Source organism: Anabas testudineus, chromosome 21, assembly GCF_900324465.2.
Source record: "Anabas testudineus chromosome 21, fAnaTes1.2, whole genome shotgun sequence".
Lineage (NCBI taxonomy): Eukaryota > Metazoa > Chordata > Actinopteri > Anabantiformes > Anabantidae > Anabas > Anabas testudineus.
The window spans coordinates 14,136,041-14,158,488 of record NC_046629.1 but is presented as its reverse complement, the minus strand read 5'-3'; the positions used below and the strand labels follow the sequence as shown (position 1 = coordinate 14,158,488).

General features: G+C 43.1%; 1 protein-coding gene across 1 annotated transcript in view; it reads left to right on the top strand.

Moving 5' to 3' along the window:
* myo10l3 (myosin X, like 3) overlaps nucleotides 1–22,448 on the top strand; it is a 45,304-nt gene that overhangs the window by 19,376 nt on the left and 3,480 nt on the right. Inside the window, exons 8-35 of the mRNA XM_026376313.1 lie at nucleotides 129–213; nucleotides 433–539; nucleotides 798–927; nucleotides 1,664–1,782; nucleotides 3,606–3,752; nucleotides 4,197–4,297; nucleotides 4,663–4,729; nucleotides 5,353–5,445; nucleotides 6,640–6,708; nucleotides 7,888–7,970; nucleotides 8,080–8,188; nucleotides 9,056–9,136; nucleotides 11,104–11,228; nucleotides 11,391–11,505; nucleotides 14,104–14,210; nucleotides 15,806–16,225; nucleotides 16,322–16,352; nucleotides 16,475–17,299; nucleotides 18,151–18,274; nucleotides 18,640–18,883; nucleotides 18,990–19,085; nucleotides 19,282–19,375; nucleotides 19,955–20,010; nucleotides 20,117–20,259; nucleotides 20,451–20,645; nucleotides 20,881–21,038; nucleotides 21,510–21,633; nucleotides 22,135–22,432. Of these exons, the coding sequence (XP_026232098.1) occupies nucleotides 129–213; nucleotides 433–539; nucleotides 798–927; nucleotides 1,664–1,782; nucleotides 3,606–3,752; nucleotides 4,197–4,297; nucleotides 4,663–4,729; nucleotides 5,353–5,445; nucleotides 6,640–6,708; nucleotides 7,888–7,970; nucleotides 8,080–8,188; nucleotides 9,056–9,136; nucleotides 11,104–11,228; nucleotides 11,391–11,505; nucleotides 14,104–14,210; nucleotides 15,806–16,225; nucleotides 16,322–16,352; nucleotides 16,475–17,299; nucleotides 18,151–18,274; nucleotides 18,640–18,883; nucleotides 18,990–19,085; nucleotides 19,282–19,375; nucleotides 19,955–20,010; nucleotides 20,117–20,259; nucleotides 20,451–20,645; nucleotides 20,881–21,038; nucleotides 21,510–21,633; nucleotides 22,135–22,432 (4,346 nt within the window). The remainder of the gene's footprint in view (nucleotides 1–128; nucleotides 214–432; nucleotides 540–797; nucleotides 928–1,663; nucleotides 1,783–3,605; nucleotides 3,753–4,196; nucleotides 4,298–4,662; nucleotides 4,730–5,352; nucleotides 5,446–6,639; nucleotides 6,709–7,887; nucleotides 7,971–8,079; nucleotides 8,189–9,055; nucleotides 9,137–11,103; nucleotides 11,229–11,390; nucleotides 11,506–14,103; nucleotides 14,211–15,805; nucleotides 16,226–16,321; nucleotides 16,353–16,474; nucleotides 17,300–18,150; nucleotides 18,275–18,639; nucleotides 18,884–18,989; nucleotides 19,086–19,281; nucleotides 19,376–19,954; nucleotides 20,011–20,116; nucleotides 20,260–20,450; nucleotides 20,646–20,880; nucleotides 21,039–21,509; nucleotides 21,634–22,134; nucleotides 22,433–22,448) is intronic.

Below are 22,448 nucleotides of genomic sequence, written 5' to 3'. Positions count from 1 at the left end.
TAAATGTTGTCATGTGTTGACACATTCAGTAGTAACAAATTTCTTTGACAAGTTCTTGTAGTAGTACATATTTGATTTTTAAAAAATGTTTATTTAATTGTTTAATCTATCGTTCCTTTCTTTCTAAGAACCGTGTGGTTCGACAGAATCCTGGTGAGAGAAACTACCACATCTTCTATGCACTGTTAGCAGGGGCAGACAAAAACCACAGAGGTTAGTTTTTACACAGTTTACAAGAGGGCTGCAAGTTATAGGTTTATTAATTTAGTGATAGGTGATCAACTTTGTGTCAACACTATGACAATATCTTCTTAGCTCCGATAGCTAAATTTGTTGTCAGTTGTTTTTTTGTTTGTTTGTTTTTTCTGTTTGGATGAATGTATTGAATCTTATCTCTGGCTTGGTTAATGTGTTTATTTCTCTGTGTTGCAGACATGTATCTCCTGTCTGAAGGACCCGAGTCATATCACTATCTGAGCCAGTCGGGCTGCGTGCACGACCGCAGTCTTAATGACAAGCAGCTCTTTGACAGCGTGATGGTAAGAGCAAGAGGAGGAAAGAATACATGATCTGTAGATTTTAGATGTACATTGTTTACTTCACCTCCAGGTGGCACTATAGCCCTTCATCTTGATTGCTTTTCCTGGGGGAAAGAGCAAACGTCATATCATTGCATTGGCTCTGACAGCACATTTTAAATTCTGTTGTGTTGTGGCTCACATAATAGACCACATTTAATATGTTGCTGCTATCCTTACAGTGGCATGTTGCCTAATTGTGTCTGTGTTATGTTACAGGAGGCTCTAAAAGTGATGGAATTCACTGAGGAGGAGATCAGAGATGTGTTCAAGTTGCTGTCTGCTGTCCTACAGATGGGCAACATTGAATTCATGACTGCTGGTGGAGCTCAGATCACTTCAAAAGGGGGTAGGAGAAGGAATCGAGAGGTTTCTGCTACTACTTACATAGATGAAAGTGTTACCCACATCTTTTTAAGCCTACTGTACTCTGACACTTTGAAGGACCTTGATAAGTAAAAATGTGAAAATGAGTGCTTTGTATTGTCATTTATAAATAATTTCCAAGGAGGTTTGCTAGAAACAAACTGGGCTGTGCGTTGTCAGTACGCAAAAGGTCAGATAACCATGCAGAAAGGTGAAGTCATAGGCAGGCATACAACTTATCATATAGTTCAAATAGAAATAAATCAATGAATGAACCTCTTTCCTTGGTTTAAAGGGAGCAGTGCTTTCAAGGAAATTGTCCCACAGGGCACTAACTCATGTAGCTATTTCAAAGATATTTCATCGGCTAACAGATACTAGAAACTGGTGTTGAACCACTGTGCAGTATTCCATATACCCCTGATTTGGCATTGTGCTAGCAGACAGAGCACTGAGCAGAGCGCCGAACAGGCTGTAACATGAGCTCAAGGCTCCTTTGTTCGCTGTGTCTGACCTCTTTTCCAAAGAACCAGTGAACTACAGTGACTGCAGAACACTATAGACCAGCTCAGAGGGTAGAGTTTCGAGTAGACTGTATAGGATCACAGTCTATATGTCGTATCTGTTGTTTTACATTGGCTTGGTGTCACCTGAGCTGTCTGTGCTCCACATTAGTTACAGTAGACATGTGTGTAAATCTGTCTGTGTGTGTGTTTCAGTGGTCAGCAATGTCAGTGAATTGCTTGGGCTGGACTCCTTCCAGCTGTCGGAGGTGTTGACCCAACGCTCCATGATCCTCAGAGGAGAGGAGATCTGTTCGCCCCTGACTGTGGAACAGGTAACAACACATCCAAACCCACTCCCTCCTCTGTAACTCATGACAGGAATCCCACAGCCAGAGTCGTGAAGCAGTTAACATTTTTGTGTTTTGGTGCTAGCAGTCTATACTCTCATGACCCAGACATATACAGCACAGTAAATGCATGTTTGTTGTCCTCGCTCTTCTCCCTCCCCTGTCCTGGTGACACACAGCCTTTCTCCAGTACTCTCCCCCACATGCCTCTCCAGATCCCTTGCGTGACTCCCAGCCATTTCCTGCTTTTTGTCTGCCAGATTCCTGGCACAATAAAGCCATCGTGATAGTGATCTGACTCAAAAGCACAATAGAGCCGATGACTGGGGGTGAAGTGAGAGTCTTCTCCTGTGGAGGCAGTGCAACCTGGCACCAGGACGTTGGCCAATTCACTCGTACCTCGCTCCGCTTCAAACATCCATGCCGTTGTCAGTAATTAATGTGAATACTTGACAAATCATCTGCATGTGTCATCCTTTTGACCACATGCCACAGGAACGTTCTGACACATGTCACAATCCTTTATGGCTGAGCTCAAGCCTTCAGCCCACTCATATGCATAAATGTCAGTGAATATGCAGAAGGGACCTTTACTATTATCACAAGGGCATGAAAGTCACAAGAAAGCTTTTCATCACCAGACAAAGACCTTGTGCTGTCACCCTGCTGCTGCTTGTTCTGCCTGGCCTTTGAAGCAGTCGGATTCTTAATAGAGTTCATTATTCCAGTCCTGAAGTTGGTAAGAATGGCTTCTTCTCACAGCAGCCAGGGGTCACCCACCCCACGACTGCCTGCAAGCCCCCCCGCCCTCCCCTTGTCCTGGACAAACAGCCATTCTTCTAACCCCTGTGACGGAGATCCTGGAGCCACCAGCACTCTGTTCACACCCGCTAGCTGCAAGAAGTGACTGGGTATGATGGATTACTCAAAAAGCCCAGGAGCATTGTTGCCTGAAATACAGCACACACAGCCATACTTTTGTTTTGTTTTCAGTTCAAGCACAATGCTTGTGGAGGAAGTGTATCTGGCGAACTCAAGCTTTTTATGTACCTACACAGATGTTGTCTAGCTGAAAGGGCAGCTACTGTACAGTGAAACTGGAGAAAATCAGAGCTCCGTCAAATGGTGATTAGAAATGGTCCTAAATGTAAATTAAGTCTGTGAAAAATGACTACAGCTACCTCATCAATCAGAGAAGTAGTATTTCTACATATGAAGTTGGCACTATAATCAAGTCTATGTCCACTTACTCATTTTTTCTATAATGAATCACATAGCACTCCTTACAGACTAAGATTCAGATTTTGCATATAACAGCTCTACATGTCTTGATGTGCCTTCGAGTTAAAATACAGTGAAATGAAAATTAAATATGACAATACGTACATGTGCAGTACTGTTTGAACAAACTCCCTATTACAATTAGCGTTTTGCCTACCACTGCTGCTACCACTATCACCATGTGGGACGTATGACTTTGGTATCTCTATGGTGCGAGAGACAAAAGCAAGATGAATAAAAAATAGAGAGATAATGAAGCTTAGTCTCTTACTAACTAAAGGATGTTTAAATAGTATTTTGATTTGTGCCACTCTTAAGCTATGTAGGTGATAAACAGTGCTGTCTGACACTCACCTTTGTCTCCAAACCATCAGTCTAACAAACAAACTTCAACCTTCATATGATGGAATTGATCAAATACCGTGTGTTGTGTTTAGGATACAGTCTGCAGTGTTTCCTTTCGCTTGTTATTTATGCCTGACTTAGTATCCATGGTAACCTTTGCCTTTCTCTGTCGTGATTTGCAGGCAGTGGACTCCCGGGACTCGGTTGCCATGGCTCTTTACTCTCAGTGTTTCTCCTGGATCATAATGAGGATCAACCAGAAGATCAAAGGGAAAGAAAATTTCAAGTCCATTGGCATCCTGGACATCTTCGGGTTTGAGAATTTTGAGGTGAAAATTCACCCAATTATTTGAAGATCAATTTTTAAAATAACATCATGAAAACTTATTTTTTTTACACACAGTAATACGGTAAATGAACAGAGAACTACACAAAGACCCTGATGATGATAATGATGGTGTGAGAGTCCTAAAATGTGCCAAGAATGTTATAAAGGCTGAAACTCATTTTGTAGATAATTTATTTAAACTCTGAATTTATTCGTAATATGATTTTAGGTTAGATTAGTGTGGCACTGTGAAGAAAGGCAGACTGTACATGGCTCCGTTGCCAGGTCGGGACCTGGAGGAGAAAACAGACAAACTCTAAAATCAATAAGCAAATTAAATACTGAACTAATTTAATACTCTAATAAAAAAAACTTTAATATGCAATTTATTTAACATTTAGAAATGATCATAAATGACATTTCAAATTATTCTCTTGTCCTGTAGGTGAACCGGTTTGAACAGTTTAATATTAATTATGCCAATGAGAAACTCCAGGAGTATTTCAACAAGCACATCTTCTCACTGGAGCAACTGGAGTACAACAGGTAAAGATATTTTGTATTTCTCAAACAATTAGGAATACACTACACTACTACTAGACACCAGCCTTGTATGCTGGTTCACACATGTAAAACAGAAACCAAGGCTGTACATGTTTCAGAGACTGTCCTACAGACAGATAGGGCTGGCGGTGGGGGTTGGGCCTCCTTATAGCAATACAGGCAAACTGCCAGAGGTTTGGAATCGCCTCAGTTTCTCCCACAGACAGTTGTTTTGTTGTATAATGGGCCAACAGCCTGGACATGGCTCATTGCATCACATGTTCTGAACAATACAGCCGTTGTGTCTTCCTACTAGTTTGTATTTATACACTGCATATACATAGTATGTGTGCGTGTTTGTCCCACAGGGAGGGGATCCAGTGGGAGGCCATAGACTGGATGGATAATGCAGAGTGTCTGGATCTCGTAGAAAAGGTAACAAAGTCACCACCAGGATCGACCGCTAACCACCAGCCAGAGCGTGCTGACCGAGACACCACACTGTGCTTACACTGACCCCCATTTTCCAGTCTATCATTAGATGGTCTTGTATCACACGGCGATGTACACCAGTCTGAGGCGAAGCATGAAGACAATTAGTGTTATTCTATCCCCACAGTTTCAGAGATGGTTAATGCTCTTCAGAGTCTTTAGAACCTTAAAGGAGTTAGACTAAGATATCTAGGTGCTTTGTGTCTGTTAGGTTTCAAGGTTCAAATCCCAAACTTGGAAAGTTTGTGACTGCACAACAACCGTCTTACCCATACATATGCTTGTGATTTTGCTTGGTGTCCCTCTATTGCATGATTGCTTAATGGTATGTGACTCGTTGTACATGTTCAAATGTAAAGTAAGCTGTTGTTGCCGCCAAACACTGTGCCTGCTCAGTGAACCCTGTCTCTATAAATAAAGGAGACATTTCAATAACCACTGTGCTGTTTATTGCATGCATTGTTACAATAAAAGCTGCCAAATGTGTCCCAATGGGATTAAAACTAGTCCCATCATGACTGTGGTGTGGTTCACCCTCTCTACTCCTCCGTTTGTCTCCCCTTTAGAAGCTGGGCATGTTGGCTCTTATCAATGAGGAGAGTCGCTTCCCCAAAGGCACAGACTACACCCTTTTGGAGAAACTGCACAGCCGACACGCAGTGAGTCCACACGCACACACGAAAACTAACGCACACCTTTCACATGTGAAATTGTCTTCATCGCTCCCCTCAAGACAACCTCAAAGAGTTAAACCTCTACCCTGGCCATTGAATCGCCTGTTACCTTTGGTGCTGCATTGAACGTCTGTGCAGCACTTGTTCACGCCCCCAAACCTTCTCACATGCGAACACAACAATGCTGAAATGTGATCAGCCGCTCTCCCCGTATGATCAGCATTGTATGCAGGAGAAAAGAGTGTCCTCAGAAAACCTAACAGGGATTTCTATGGCCGATGGAAAAACACGCAAGAGATGTAGGGTGAGATCTAAGATCTGGCTGACCTCTCCTTGAGGTGTCTGCCTTCGCTGCTGATCTATGCGTTAGGTATGAAGGTCACATCACCTTTATTTATACAGGGTAGGGTGGCTGAGCATGCAAGCTGTTTTACAGCAGTGCACTGTTTACAGTTAAAATAAATAACAGACAAGTAAGAAGCAAGGAAAAACAGATTAATAAAACAGTCCCAGTGAAAGCAGTGACAAGCAGGAGGAGAATGATTATTGGTGTTTTGATTTTTTACTGACATTCCAGTTTATCCCGTTGCAGTCTTTTCTAGATACTAGATTAGTTCTGGGTTTTGGGTTTCTGGAGCTTAAACCCAACACAGAAGTAGGTTAACTATGAGCCAGAGTGCTGGGATGTAAGAAGGTAGTTTTCCTCTAAGTGTTTTTTTTAGATATATAAGTAATAATTATCCTGACGTCTCACAGACAGGCTTTAACATAGAAAGTGTAATGACGAGTGTCATAATTATGTCCATTGTTAAAATGCAGGGCATGATGGTAAATGGACTAGAAGGACCTGTTAATGGAGTCTGAGAGTAATGTCTTCAGTTGGACATTGATTTGAATTTCAACAGGCAGGACGACCTCTACTTATAAGACAGTTTTTATGTAAAAAAAAAAAAAAAAAAACTCAGATGAAGGGGCTGGAGAGTGTACCTTTATTTAAACATTTCTCTATCTCATTTTGCTATTTAACAATTTCTGTCTGATTAGTGTGTTTTGAAGAGCACAGCAGAGCAGGAAGAAGAAGGACTGGGCAGAGTGGATAGATTTAGGTCTACTTAACTAATTAAGTAAATCTAAGTACCATTTCTAAAAGTCTGTGGTCTCTTTGCTCTTTCTCAACAGGCAAACCCTTATTACGTGAAGCCCCGTGTGACTGACCACCAGTTTGGCATCAAACACTATGCTGGAGAGGTAAAATACATACACACACACACACACACACACACACACACACACACACACAGACACACACACAGCAAAACCAGGTTCTTTTTGCTCCTTGAATGCGTGAGTTGGAGAATTAAGGTAGTTACTGGTTGAGCAGTGGGATTTTCTTTGCCAAAAATCTGCTGCAGGATGCCGCACCCCGCTGTCTTTTTCCTGAGTCAGGAGAGACTGCTTCACTGTCATCCCCTCCTTCCTTTGCTTATGTGATGGCTGAGATTACTCCTGACAGAAGTGTAGGGAAAGGCAAAACAGATAAAGATGCACAGGAAAGATGCACAAACACAGACAGTGGAGAGGGCAGGAGGGATAGGATCAGGGGCGAGAGTAGAAAGATTTGCTTTGATAGAGACTGGCCTTATGAAGCCTGCCTCAGACAAGGTCTCCTCAGTCTGAGTGTGGCAGCTCAGTCACAAGTCTGGCAGAGATGCTATGGTAATGACTTGGTTCAGAGAAGACAGGCGGGCTAGCCAGTTGTTCTCTCTCTCTCTGTCCCTCCAGTGTACCTCTCCGAAGAGTTTGGTCACCTCTCTTAAAGCTTCTTCTGTTATGTAAAATAGTGTTCTGAGTCTAGTGAGTGGTATCCTTCTGTAGATGTCTTATCTACATGGTGCAAGAAAACTGTGGTTAATTTGAGTTGAAACAATCGTTGTCAGACATAAATTTGACCAAAAACAAACAAAAAAACTCACCACACCTTATTAACTCATGGGTAAAATACAAAAAGTTTTTTCTCAGAGCAGTAATGCAAACAAGCAACTTATTACCGGCCTTATCTGTTTTATTCATACTGTACATCACTAGTAACTGTGTGGCATCATTCTACTTAACAAACCTAAAAACTGGCAGACACAGGGAACGTATGTATTCGAAAGAGACTGGAATAGGGTGTAACTGGTGTGACAGTGATTTATAAATACATGCGTTTTCAAGTTTGAATCTCTTGGTTCACCGTTGGCCTGGAGGCTTGACATTGCAGAAGGTGATGGTTATTGAACTACAGTGCACACGCACAGCTGTAAATATAACATCACATACACACATGTTCACACAAGCGTATATACAGCACGTATCCATAAATCATTTGAAGACATAAAAGTTTTGTTCACATTGCTCTTTTTTCTTTTTCTTTTTTCACCTTTTAAGGTGCTTTACGATGTGCGCGGCATCCTAGAGAAGAACAGAGACACCTTTAGAGATGACATCTTGTTTATTCTCAAAGATAGCAGGTGACAATATCACACTCTCTCCTCTGCATGCTGAGCACAGACCTATATGATTCGACACATATTTAATTGCATACAATCACATGCCATGTTCTCCACTGTGCACCTGCAGGCTTGACTTTATCTACGACCTGTTTGAGCGTGTCGGCAGCAGAAATGGAGACGAGACCTTAAAGATGGGCACAGCCAGACGCAAACCCACCGTCAGCTCTCAGTTCAGGGTGAGATTAAAGCTTCTATGACCTAAATATCACTCACAGTTTAATGCTCATGGTTTTATGATTGTGTCATCACACTGACAATGAATTGATTGTTCCCCATTTTCTGCTGTATATAGTCATCACTTAACCCCCCAACATTTTGCTCTCTGTCATGGCGTGATAAGTACGAGAGTTGGGGCACTGAGCAAAAGAAGGACAGATATCATGGGGACAGAGGCGGGATGCTGTATGTGTATCTAATCTGCAGGGGAGGATGGGTGATGGGATATATGAAACATATGGTTGTGAGCTGCTCTGGAGCTGGGGGGGTTAGCTTAACATGTTCTGACTGCAGTGCAGAGAGAAGGAGCAGGGAGGATTTGGCAGGCTGCCGTGGCCTACAGTCCCTAAAGCCAGAGGATTAGGGTTGATGGCTGGGCAGAGAGGGGCCAACCAGGGGCCAGTCACACTCAGCTTTGCCAGGCCAGGCCTCACTGGAGACAGACTGTCTGAGGCAGCGAGGAGAGCGAGGCTGATATAGCCTGCGAGGTTCTAGGGTCTTCACAGTGTGTATTTGTACGCGTGTGTGTCTTTTGTTCAGTACAACTGAACTGATACCATGTAAGAGATGGGAAGTAAAAAAACAAATGTACTTAACTCTAACTTTACTCTCTTTCTTTTAATACGTTGAAGTTTTCAAAAATACTTCTCTAATTTTACTTATGTGGATTTCACAAGCGTTTGGAGCATTGTTACACAGTTGAGAAAAAATCTAAAATAAACTGAGCACTAGCACAAATAAACAGATATAAAAGAACATGTTTGATTGAAGTGCCAGCTTTTTCCTGCTTTCTTGATCTTTATCCTCCCGCTATTTGTGTGTTTCAGGACTCGCTCCATTCCCTGATGGCCACACTAAGTGCCTCTAACCCCTTTTTTGTACGCTGCATCAAACCAAACATGGAGAAGGTAGGTCATGCTAATTACCTTTCACACACACACAAAAAAAAAAAAATGTCAGAAACTCTGCCAGGTCTTGTCAAGGTCAGCGCTAGTTAGAAAAGTTAAATCTCCTTGGTGTTATTCGCAGCTCCCGTTGCTCGGAGGTAATAGTCATGTTGTTTCTGTGCTGTTATGAGTCCTACTAAGAAGAAAGTCATTTCACAGTATAATGGAGCTCATCACTGCAAAGTTACAGAAATGTTCCACTTAAAAACTAACTGCTCTTTGTTAATGCTGCAAATGTTTATTACTGTTAAAAAGATTTAGCTCTACTGCTTCAGTGCAAAGACTCTCTTTGTACTTCTTCAAATAAAAGGACTGTGTAGCAGCGCATTCCTACTACTTTAGCCCCTTTACCAAAGGTCAGAGGTCACTGCTGGCTGCTCCAGCTGCAGCGGCTTGGCTGATGCTCAGCCGTGACAGTGGAATGCCAAGATAAGACCACAGCGGGATGTTTATTTACTAGCCCCCTATTCCTTCACTACTCTTTACCACATTACTGCGAAGCTTTTCCACAATCACCACCCATAACATACTTCCTGATATTGGATCATTTGGATTATTGTGCTATTATTGTTTATTCATTTTCTATGTGAGGGTAAATTGGTTGTTCTGAAATTCAATACTAATCTCCCTGTTGCTGTTATTTATTCATGTGTACAGTGTGGTGATTGTCCTCTTTTTGGGCTGCTTTCCACTCCTCCTATGCGTCATTCCTCATCTTCTCGCTTACTTATTAGCATGGAAACTGCACTGTCGTCACCTCGCCCTGCTGCTCTGTACCCTCCTCCTTTTCTCTGCCTTTTCTCCCTCCTGTCCCCCCTTGCCTCTCATTGGCTCTGCCTCACATTCGCTCACCTGACTTTTGTTGGTCAAGATTGAACAAGCCGTGTCTCTGTTAATCCTGCAGAATGACAGGATGGCATGCACAATCCTCTGACATGATGGCAAGCATGGAAACACACACACACACACACACACATACAGTATTATTGTGTGATTTTCATACACCATCTCTCTCTCTCTCCCTCTCTCTGGAATAAATGTCACTGAGGGAAGGGTCAGCTTGGTTTCACTCAAACAACTCAATGTGCCATACCTCTTTCAGCTGCCTAAATCCTGTGGTAAAGAGCAGAGTTCAGAGCTCAGAGCTGTGCACGTTTATGTGTGTGTGCTTGATTATGCACATGAACACATGCAAGCATGCAAGAGGATTTGTGTCTAAGTGTGTCTGTTTCCATGCATAGTAGCATTAGCCTGTAATTAGACTGACACATTGGGTACTGCTGTGGTCCTGTGTGGGGCTTATCCAGCACAACATGCCCTCCGGGGGACGGTGGCCTTTGTGTGGACCTTCTGAGTGATCGGGCAGCCTGTGTAGGGGTCAAGGTGGCAAACATCACAGATCCCCTCTGATAAGCAGGCTTGAGGACCATTGCTAACACTGAGCTGTGAACAATGCAGCTGATTATTCTAAAGAGAAAGGCCTCCCTGGTTGCTCAACACTGTTCGGGTTTTTCTGTGTTGTGGAGCATTTCCTTTGCAGTAACCAGATTGTAGCGTAAAATGATAGCTCTCCCCGAGGTGACTCACCCTCAGTTCAAGTTAAACTTGACTCTGTAGTAAGCTCATATGTAGTGAGTAAATCTAAGGTGTTCCTGTATCCATTAAAAAGAATTAGCTTTTAATGTTTCAGTGTTTCATATTTTTTCTTCCACAACTTTTCCACAGTTTGTTATGAATTGAAAAAATGTCCCAAACTTTCTTCCTTATCTCTTATGTCTCATGAAAGATGTCCTCTCACTGCACTTTTCTTTAAATGTCTTCTCCCTGACCTGATTTGTTGCTTGCTCTGTATGTAATTTATTGCTTTTGATAAAAGGATCTAAATGACTAAATGTAAATCTCATTGTTTTGTGGTCTGTCATCGACAGAAGGCCAACCAGTTTGATCCTGATGTTGTCTTGAACCAGCTGAGATACTCTGGCATGCTGGAAACTGTGAAGATCCGCAGGGCTGGATTCCCTGTCCGCAGAACCTTTAAAGACTTCTATAGCAGGTGAACAGAATATGCATACACATCCCAAACCTCTAGCAAAGTAAATGAGAAGAAATCTCTCTCAAGCGCTCAAAGGATCGGATATATTTTCACTGAATGGTTTGTTTCCAGTTTATGTAAATAAATATGTGTTTATGCTGGTGTCTGTGTATATTTCCACAGGTACAAGATGATCCTTAAGAGCACAAACCACTCAGATGATGAGAAGCAGTGCTGCTCAGAGCTTCTCACACTTCACGACAAAGCCAAGAAAGGGTGGCAGCTGGGGAAGACAAAGGTGGAGCACACACGCACAAACACAATAACACACTCGTGCCCAAACATGTTTTTGTCACTTAGGAGGGCATATCATTGACATACGTTGATGCCTTAGATAGTTACAGTAACCATAACCCCCACCCAACCCAGCCGTACCCTTAATCTGACTTTGGAACTTGTCTCCTAACATGAACCAATAACCTAAAAACTTACGTGCAGAAAAGCTGTTTGTCTCCAAAACAGGAGCTATCCCTGCAACGTGATAATACAAGCCCTGCATGCTTTTCAAAACACCTTCTGTAAGAAGGAAAGCACAGTTTATAAGCCTAGCTTTTGCAAAACAGGCGGCATACAATGCCATAAAAATGCACTGATCTGAAGAAAATCTTGAGAGCAGACTGGTTTATTTTTGTGTTTTCTGAGACAGATTCTTTCTCAACAAGTCAAGCTGCCGTCATTCCCAAGCTGTTAATGTGTGCCACAGTTTGGACGTCCCCCACTGTGACTCATGCCCCAAAGATTTTTTCTGGCCGGTTGTGGTCAATATACTGCTCTCCTGTTGACAATCACAAAGTTACATGGCTAAAAACACAGACACCAACAACTGTTACTGTAACTGTAGCCCATTCGGGGGCTTACTCTAATCCAGAGGCAGCCTTGTTGTAGCTGGAAGAGTGTTAGCCTCTTGACACTCACCCAGCTGCTGATTTAATGAACTAAACTGTGGGTGAGTGATTTGGAGGTGGACTACAGTGATGAGATGTTACAGCTGAGCAGAGGTTACAGGAATGTCTCATCTCATGCATTCATCTTAGAAAAGTTATTATAGCATTATGATTTCCATCTGTTGCAATACATCTCTCAGTGGTGCTTATCTCTCACTGCCTCACTTTTTCTCTGTCTGGCTCTTTATTTCAAACAATCATCAACTCCACCATGGAAAGCCCTGTCTTTTTCTGTGCACTCTCGTTGAATGATTAACTTTTAATGCTTTGTATGATCGGGACAACAAAACCTCTGAGTTTCATGTCAAATTCAGCATAAATTATTTCTACAAAGCCGAGAGAGAAAGGGAGAGACAGAGAGTACGTAAATAGCATGTTTTTCTGGGGACTTTGTGGCTTGAAATCAGCTAAATCCACATTTGTCCCACTGTCACTTCCTGCTCTAAGTTGCAGCTTGTGTGAAAGGAAAAAAATCAGATATGTTCAAATTTGTCTCAACCCTGTTTGGTGGGCATGCAATAAAAAGTCAGTAGTCATTTCACATATGGTCGGCTCAAATATACATCAAGGCCAAAAAAGGATTGGTGTGAACCACATGTTGGATCTTAATGAACACATAACTGGTGCATAACCACAATTTCTCACACATGTATCACACTCTCTGGAGTTTCTGGAGTGTGATACAGTGGTAGACAGAATACATCCAGTGTCAGCACTCGTGTCACCTTTGGTGCTTTACTTTACACTTTATATCCATGAAAACACAAGGAGGATAAACAAAAGTTCCAGAATTGCACAATATTTTTGGGCTTTAGAAAAATACAGTGTGGGTTGTGAGAATGGGGCTGAGTGGCAGAAGGGGTCTACAGAAAAAATCTGTGCGTACTTATATATGTGCATGTGTGTTGAGGAGGTGTGTGCCCAGAATTAGGGGGCTGTGTGTGTGTGTGTGTGTGTGTGTGTGTGTGTGTGTGTAAGCCATTTGTTTTCCAGACGAGGGAAGGATGTGGAAGAAGAGGAAGCTTCCTCCTCTCATAGACTTTACACAGGCAGGCAGGGCTGCAGCTGTAGGATCCTTTGATTAGTGGAACATCTGGGACAGAAACACACACACACACACACACACACACACACACACACACACACACACATACACCTCCAAATATCACATTATCACATAAATATATAATAAACATATATATATATATATATATATATATATATATATATATAATATATTACTACCGTTTGCTAATGTCTTGTAAGCCCTTTAGATTGCCAAGCGGTGAAATGTCAGGCAGAGATAGCACAAACTTTGAAAAAAGTCTGCAGGAGTGAGGGAAGGGTTAACTAAACTCTTTCTCCTTCCTTCATAAGAGCAGGAGGGGTGTGGCTTGCTCTCTGGACACCAGCCACCATCCCTCCCCCTCATCCCTCCATCCCTCCTCTCCCTACCTCTCCCTTTGCCCTCCCTCTCCTTCTGCCTGTGCACGTCAGTCGAGCTACCAGCACAGCAGTAGCAGAAGCAGCAGCAGCAGCAGTAGGAAAATGGTCAGGAAGGACGCCTGAACACAATGAGGCTCTGCAGCAGCAGAACTAGCAGCAACACTGCAGTCCTGGTGTCAGTTTTCCCCTCTGCTCTGCTTTGCTGTGCAGGGAGGGTGAACACTTAGCCTGCTAGCCTCAGCTGCATCACAGCTTCCTCTGCAGTGGGCACAGGGGGCTGCCAACAGACAACAGGGGGCCTTCACATCTCTGTGGGGCTTCTTTTATAGGCTTACTAAGAAGAGGAACTGACCCATCCTGTTTCCTTCCAACCCTCCAGTCATCCTCTCTGTGTCTCTCTCTGTCTCTGTCACTCCTTGTCGGCCGTGGCGCTGCTCGTCCCGCAGGTGTTCTTGAAGGAGGCCCTGGAGCAAAGGCTGGAGAAGGAGAGGGAAGAGGTGCGGCGTAGGGCTGGCATGGTGATCCGCGCCCACATCCTCAGCTATGTGGCAAGGTGAGCAGTAAAGTGTGGAGGAAGGGTGTAAGGCTGAGTGGCAGCGACAGTTGTCAGTGTTTGTTTTGTAATAGAGGTGTGCAGCCATACAGTGTGTGACTGGAGGGGGAAGGAGGATTAGGTGTCCATGTGTACTGTTGCACACGTTTATCTTTTTGTGTGTGTGTGTGTGTGTGTGTACATGGGTGTTATGTGGGTTTAAGTAGAGTATCAGTGAGAAGTTGCGTTACAGACTCTCTAGGGGATTTGAGGCGAACACTTCTACAGCTATTCCTCTTAAACCTCGTTGACTTGCTTGTGTGTCAGTCATTAAAAAAATCCTGCTGTGCAGACACCCGCCGTGCAAATTCAAGTTGAGTTCCCAGTGTCCTAAAGAAAGTCTGACAGACAGGTATGACAGTGAAAGAAACAAAAGAATCGCACACTGTGCCCCACGTGTAGTTACTTTATCAACGACATTTCAGTCCTGAAGAAATAAACCTTTTTAATAAAGTCAGTACAAATGATCAGCAGTGTGCTGCAGTGTTGCAGCCATGAAAACATGTAAAACACAGATAGTCTTGACTGAATATACACATTTTATAACTTCAAGCCCTGAAAAAGATTGAATAAGATGATTTTAACATCAAAGCTATTTTAGGAGATAAAAGCCTGGGTGTGGGGTAACTACCTTCTCAAAAGGCCTCCTGCACTTGACTAGTTTATCTTGATCTTGTGATCTGGAATGATATACTGGCCATGCTCCCTACCTTGGGCGCTCATGTTAAATCTTCTGGGAGCACAAACAAGGCTTTAATTTGTTGTAACTCTATCATCAGTATAAATTATGCTGTTTTTCTTTAGCAGTAGCGTTTTCTGCATTTCCACTCCACCTGACAGACAGGACCTCCATCACTGTGGTGGTTTAAAAATGTGCACATGCAGACACCCCTAACTGTGTAATCTAGCTGTGCCCCACCTGTGTGCTGCCATGTATAAGGTCACATACAGTCCTCTGAAAGGCTCCGCTGGGAGAGTATAATGGGACTGATGACAGCGTTCAGGTTGTGGATTCCCTTCAGCTTCAGAGCTGCTTATACTAAAGACAGAGGTTCGGGAAGTTCCCTAAAGACACAAGTAAAGCCATTGTATTATTATATGTAACTCTATCTCTGCTTAGAGGCTATCCTGAGACCAGTTGGAGGCCATGAGTGATTACTGTGGAGACTAGGCTGGACTTAGGGTCAGAGAGTCAGAGCATTGTGTGTGGTCCTTAGCAAGTCACGTGTGTTTGTCCATGTGCATGTTTATACGTGTGTGTATTCTATGCATGTGCTGCATGTGGGTGATGGGTCTTAGTCATAGGCCCAAACACAGCAGCCCACATGGCCACAATGGAACAGCACCAGCTCATCAGACTCTAAACATTGCAGAATTCAATGTACAGGCTTGGCAGTGTGTTTATTTAAACAGAGAATGCCAGTGGGCGTTAGTAGAAGACCATGTGGTGCTGTTCAACGTCACAAATATGTTTGTCTTTGATGACACACAATGTTCTCAGACAACGTTTGATTAAATACTGTACCACAAACGAGTCTGTCTGATTTTCTCATCAGGAAACAGTATAAAAGGATTTTGTCCAGCGTCGTCACCCTCCAGAAGAACTACCGCGCTCACTTTTGGAGGCGCATCTTCCTCCGCCTGCGCTGTGCCACCATCATCCTGCAGAAACATCACAGAGGCCTGCTGGCCCGATCCCTCTATCGCCAGCTTAAGGAGGAGAAACAGAAGCGGGAGGAGGAGGCGAGGAGGAGAGAGGAGGAAGAGGAGAGGAGGCGAGTAGAGGAGGAGAAGAGGAGGATGGAGGAAGAAAGGAGACAACTGGAGGAGGAGCAGAAAAAGAGGGAGGAGGAAGAAAAACAGAGACTGATGGATGAAGAGATGAATAGGCAGGCAGAGGAGGAGCTGATGAGGAAGGAGGAGCTGAGACTGAAAGAGGAAGAGCAGAAAATGGCAGCTAAAGCAGAGAACAAAAGGTATAAATCAAAAATATCAAAGTACTTGGATCATCCCGTTGATTTATTAGATATTAATTATTTGTCACCACTAATACACTGTTACTTTGTCTGTAGGAACTCGTTGGTTAATGGGGCTTGTCAGAAGGTAATTCCCTTTTTATAAATCATAACTAATTTAGGTGTGGACATGACAAAACACCCTACGAGCTGGAAAAAAAAGTCAACTTACTTAATCGCGCCCTTTGTTTCGTCTTGTCCTACCTACAGAAGCAGGTGTCCCACACTCTGTCCTACAGTCACACCTCTGAGGAAGAGAGCCGTCAGATGGAGGAGATCCTGCGGCTGGAGAGGGAAATTGAGCGTCTGCAGAAGCAGCAGGAAGACGGTGTGTCCCTCCTCGGCGACGTCTCTCGTGAGGAGCTACGTCAGATGAGGGACGCCGAGATCTACAGACTGGAGAAAGAAGCATCCCGTGTCGCTACGGAGTTTCTGGAGCTGCTGGATTTTGGTGGTTTGGAGCCATCCCTCTCGAGCGAGGAGAACCTGCATGACCCAGCTGAAACCACCGCCCCGCTGGCTGAGGAGGAGGTAGACGAGGGTTTCCATGCTGAGGATGACTGCATCCGTCTGCCTGAATTTCCTCCTCCGGCTGCAGTTCCTCTGGACAAGGAAGTATTCCAAAGTATTCCCCCTCCTCCTCCTGCCTTTGCAGAAGGACTAGTGGCCGCCCCCTCTTCCACCTCCTCTCCTGCACTGGGAAAGTTCTCCTTAGTTTCCCCCAGTGGACTAAATCATGGGAGTCTGGCAGACTCACAGACACCTGGCCCTTCTCCTCCCCCTGTGCTTACTAACGGGGAAAGGCAGCCATGCCAGAGGGCCAGCAGTGGGTCAGTCTATGAGCCTGTGAGTGAGGAGCCGTCCAACTCAAACCTGCCAGACACAGAGTCAGACTATGACCAGGAGGAGTTTGAGGAGGCTCGCGGGAGTTCAGGTGCTAGTACAAACGATGGCCATATCACAGATGAGGAGGTGTTACGAAAGTCTTCTTGCACCCAGAACAGCCTGGACTCCTTCAGGGGCAGCTCTGACTCGGTGAGAACAGGCTAAGAGCCATTTCTGTCAAAATGCTATTGAGATGTTGCAACTGGAAAATATGCAGGGTTGCACTTGTTAATGATTTAATCCAAATGGGTAACCATTTGGAGCGACATCTGAGATTCAGTAGCTCTGTAAATTTAGCCAAAGCCGGAAATCCCCTCATGAGATATTGGATGTTATTTTTACCAAGATGTTTATTGCCCTTGAATTTTAAATTAGGCAGATTTAAAGGTTTGGCTGCAAATTTCACCCAAACACAGGATCACAGAATTTTCCACGTTCATGTTAGATCTAACTTTAGCTTTGTTTTCACGTACACTGACTCACACCTCGATTTCCTCTGGGTTTATTATGTTCCCACATGCAGATGATCCTGATCTGAATTTTCGGCTCTGCACGTGTGGAAGACTGAATCCCTTCTCAACATATCAAAAGTCTCAGCTCGCGTTAGAAATTACAGCGAAACACTGTTGCAATTGTTTCTTTTGGCATCTGAGTCTGTTCCCAGATACTGCAAGTCAAGCAGAGAGCTCACATGCATCGCTCAGCAAATATCAAAGGGGAAGAAGGAGATGTTTCTGTTTGTATTTGCAATGTGTGTCTGTGTATATACCAGTTGTTTGTCTAATTTAATAGTTCTGTCAGAGTTTGGCTCTGTTTTAAAATGCAGAGTCGAGACTTTTACATCCTGTAGGCAGAACAATAAAGACAACGGCATATGTGCAGTTGTTGACATCCTTATTATCCTTCATTCCATATGCAGCCTCTTACCATAAAAGTGATAAGCAAACATTATGAAGGACCTTTCTCATCATAGATGGTATTTGTGTGTGTGTGCGCTTCAGTTCATTGACAGTGATGAGGACAATGACGGCTATGTGGACACAGATGAGGAAGTTTCCAATGGGAGAGTGAATCTGCTGAATGGCAGTGGGCCTCCATACTTCCACGGCTACCTCTACATGAAGAGTAAGTGGCTTTTACCAAATCACTGCCCAGCAGGCATGCACATGATTTATGCACAGCTGAACTCAGCTTGTAGGGTAATTTAGTAGGTTGCAGAAATGCCTTCCAGGCTTTCTTGTTTCTTACTGGTTCACTTACTTTATTGATGATCTATTGCTCACATTGTCTACTATCACTTCCTGTAAGGTGTAGTTTATTGTTGTTTTTCATGTATTGTATCTTTTGTTTCTTGAAGATTCATTCAGATGTGTGGGAATGTCTGCGTGCACTTGGTAACGGTGTTAGTGGGAACTGTATTATAACAATAAACAATATAGTTCAGCATTCGTTTACTCACCCTGTGCTCTCTGGACCTTTTCCTCTGTCAGGTGGTCTGATGATCCCGTGGCGTCGCCGCTGGTGTGTGCTGAAGGACGAGACCTTCATGTGGTTTCGTGCGAAGCAGGACTCCTTGAAATCTGGCTGGCTTTACAAAAAAGGAGGAGGGATGTCCACTTTGTCTCGACGCAACTGGAAAATGCGCTGGTTCGTTCTGCGAGAGTCGAAGCTCATGTACTTTGAGAACGACAGTGAAGAGAAGCTGAAAGGAACCATAGATATCCGCGCAGCCAAGTAAGAACATGTTCTCTGTCAATGGGGCTAGAAGTCATAGTCTCTAATTACTTTCAATCCTGAAACACAACATTTATGGTCAACTAAGTTTGGGATTTTTCTGTAGGGACATAGTGGACAATCATGAGAAGGAAAATGCACTGAATATTGTGACTGAGGAGAGGACATACCACATCTATGCAGAGTCCCCGGAGGATGCCAGGTACTGTATATCCATATATTCTATATCAACTTACTTGTGGCTCTTTTATGAATGGTGTTTAACTTTGTCATCAGCTCTCTGTAAACGTGATGTGTGGAAAGTTCCCCCTTGTGGTTGCCAGTGGAAGTTCACAGTGTAATTTTCAATTACATGTTTGCTGACTTTAACTTCCTGAACTCCCTCTGACCCTGTCCAGTGGTTGGTTCAATGTGCTGAGTCGGGTCCACACCGCCAGTTCGCAGCAGCTCGTGGAGATGCACCACGAACAGGCCAACCCAAAGAATGCAGTGGTTAGTGCTGTTTTACCTCTTTACTGCCCGGGCCCCAGCCTCAAATCTAAGTTTCACCAATAATGATGATGCATGAACCTGAGTCAGCTGAAGAATGATCATTCAAATCTGGGTCATAAAGTAATTTAAGCTGCAGAGACAGAACACCCATGCTGGTGTATCAGTGTTCTTTAATAGTGTCTGTTATGTAGTGAATAATGTTTGCAGACATAGAAAAACCAAATAAAAGCACAACAAGATTTAAGCCAATTTACATAGAAGCATGCAGGCGAACATATATAGTATAACCATTAAAGTACTACTTTTACTCTTCCCACAATCAACAGTCCAGTGTGACAGGTAAGCCTGTCTTAATCACCAGTAAATCACATTCGTAGGACTTGTTTGAAACGGTGTTGACTACAGTGATGTTTGGGGAAAGCAAATCAGTTTTAAAGGAGAGAAATGTAATGCAAATTTAAAGTGTTTTTCTGTGACTGCAAAAGTTGACAAAAAGTTCCTTGACTGCAAAAAGGTGACTCTTTGCCCACATCTGTGATGTCGGCAAAGAGTCAACTCACCCCTCTCTTCTTTATCCAGGGCACACTGGATGTAGGCTTGATCGATTCGGTTTGTGCCTCAGACAACCCCGACAGGTGAGGAAACCCGTGTCTTACGCAGGTGTGATTGTTAGATACAGAATATTTGGAGTGAAGGGGCAGTGGTACAACTGTGTGTGTTTATGATGTGCTCTGTTTCCAGACCGAACTCATTTGTGATCATCACGGCTAACCGTGTCATCCACTGCAACACGGACACACCTGAGGAGATGCACCACTGGATTGGTTTGCTGCAGAAATCCAAGGGCGACTCCAGGAATGATGGACAGGAGTTCTTAGTCAGAGGTCAGTGACCAGACATACACTCTGGGTTTTGAATGCTTTGAGCACTGATCCATTTAGAAAAACCTAAATGACTTGTTTATGTGACTTTGCTAATGAGAACGGATTGATATAAAGGATTCATTTAGTATAATATATTTTATAGAAGAATTAGTATTAGGAATTAATGAGTGATCATTTATTTATCCGTACAGGCTGGTTGCATAAAGAGATGAAGTCAAGAGCCAAAAACACGTCTCTAAAACTGAAGAAGCGCTGGTTTGTCCTCACCAGTAATTCTCTGGATTATTACAAGTCATCAGAGCGCAGCGCCTCCAAACTGGGAACATTGGTCCTCAACAGTCTCTGCTCTGTGGTTCAGCCTGATGAGAAAGTTTTCAAAGACACTGGTTAGTTCATGCTCAACATTATTCTCAATTAGCTTGAGCTGAACTTCAATCTCTTCTGTGTGGCTAATTTATCTTCTATATTTATGATCTTTTAATCTAGATAGGGGCAGTTATTGGGTATATAAAGGGGAAGAAAAACAGATTTTTTTACATTTAGAAAGAGAGATATTTCTGATGTCTAGGTTCTTTTAAGGAATAATTTTACCTCTAACTACCTTCTGTGCACTTTATGCAGGTTACTGGAATATTATCGTCCACGGTCGTAAACACTCTTACCGTCTCTACACCAAAATGCTAAATGAAGCCATGCGGTGGGCGAATGCCATACAGGGAGCGATAGACAGCAAAGTTCCCATCGAAACACCAACACAACAACTCATCAGGGACATAAAGGTATGGAAGAATTCACATGAATAATCACTGTTTTATGGTTGTGAGATTTTATGCTCCATGTGATCCACTAAATGTGCTAATAATACTTTTACAAATAATTCTGCACCAACTTTCATTAATACATGGGCATTAACATTATTGTAACTAAAATTATTTTCAGTTATGCAAACCTTTGGCAGGAACACACACTGTAGTTAAGTGAGGTACTCACTACACGTGTGCTGTGATCCACTAAAATCGTTCCTTCACCTACTTCAAAACATTTTTATTTACCTATTCTCTTCATACTTCTCTGTCTCCTCACTTTACTGCAGTAATAATATTGATCACTGATATTACTAGTGTCATTTTTCTTGTTTGACTTGATTCACTTAAATACTAATTTCCACCTTTTTAAGAGTACTCTTTGCAGCAAATATCATTTCTGGAGGCCTTACTTTAAGATCACTGATCCTGTGTCTGTCTGTCCAGGAGAGCAGTTTAAATGTGGAGGCTGTGGAGCAGACATACTGGAGGAACCCCATCTTGAGATATACCCAGCATCCTTTGCACTCACCTCTTCTACCCCTGCCCTATGGAGATGTCAGCATCCATTGTAAGTATTGCAGTATCATGTTCTATTATACTGTATCAATTCTCAAAACCACTGTATCAGTTTTTAATCTATAGTTTACATGCAAAGAGTTATTTGGTACTACATAGCAGTGATGTACAAATGTGTCTGTTATACTATAACAGATATCCTAAAATTTGTAAAGAAATGTTGCAGAGAGTTTCCTTAATTATTTTCCTGTATTAATGATTAATAATATGTGAGTCTTGTGTTACACAGGGCTTTTTTATATATTATTAAACTGTTCAACTTTCTAGGCTAAGCCAGATTTGTCTAAATTACTGGAATGACACTGACAGCAGTTTCATAGTGGACTGTACGTTGTGAAGGAGACTAAAAGATTCTTATACTTATGCCACTATTTTGGCATTACAGAGGATTTGGAAGTGGTGGGATGTAATTTACCGTGTCATTACTAATTGCAGGTAATTAATTATATATAAATAGTTTGTAAATTTCCCCCTCTTTTTCTCTCTGTCCCAGTGCAAAAGGAAAAGGGTTATACGAGCCTGCAGGACGAGGCTGTGAAGATTTTCAACTCACTGCAGGAGATGGAGGCAGTTTCAGACCCTGTGCCAATCATCCAGGGAATCCTGCAGACCTGTCAAGACTTGAGGCCATTACGAGATGAGGTCTATTGTCAGCTGATCAAACAAACCAATCACGTGCCTCACCCTAACAGTCCCGCCAATCGTGCCCACTGGCATCTCCTGACCTGTATGAGCTGCACTTTCCTGCCCAGTCGAGGCATCCTACGCTACCTCAAGTTTCACCTCAAAAGGTAAGGGCCACTTTTG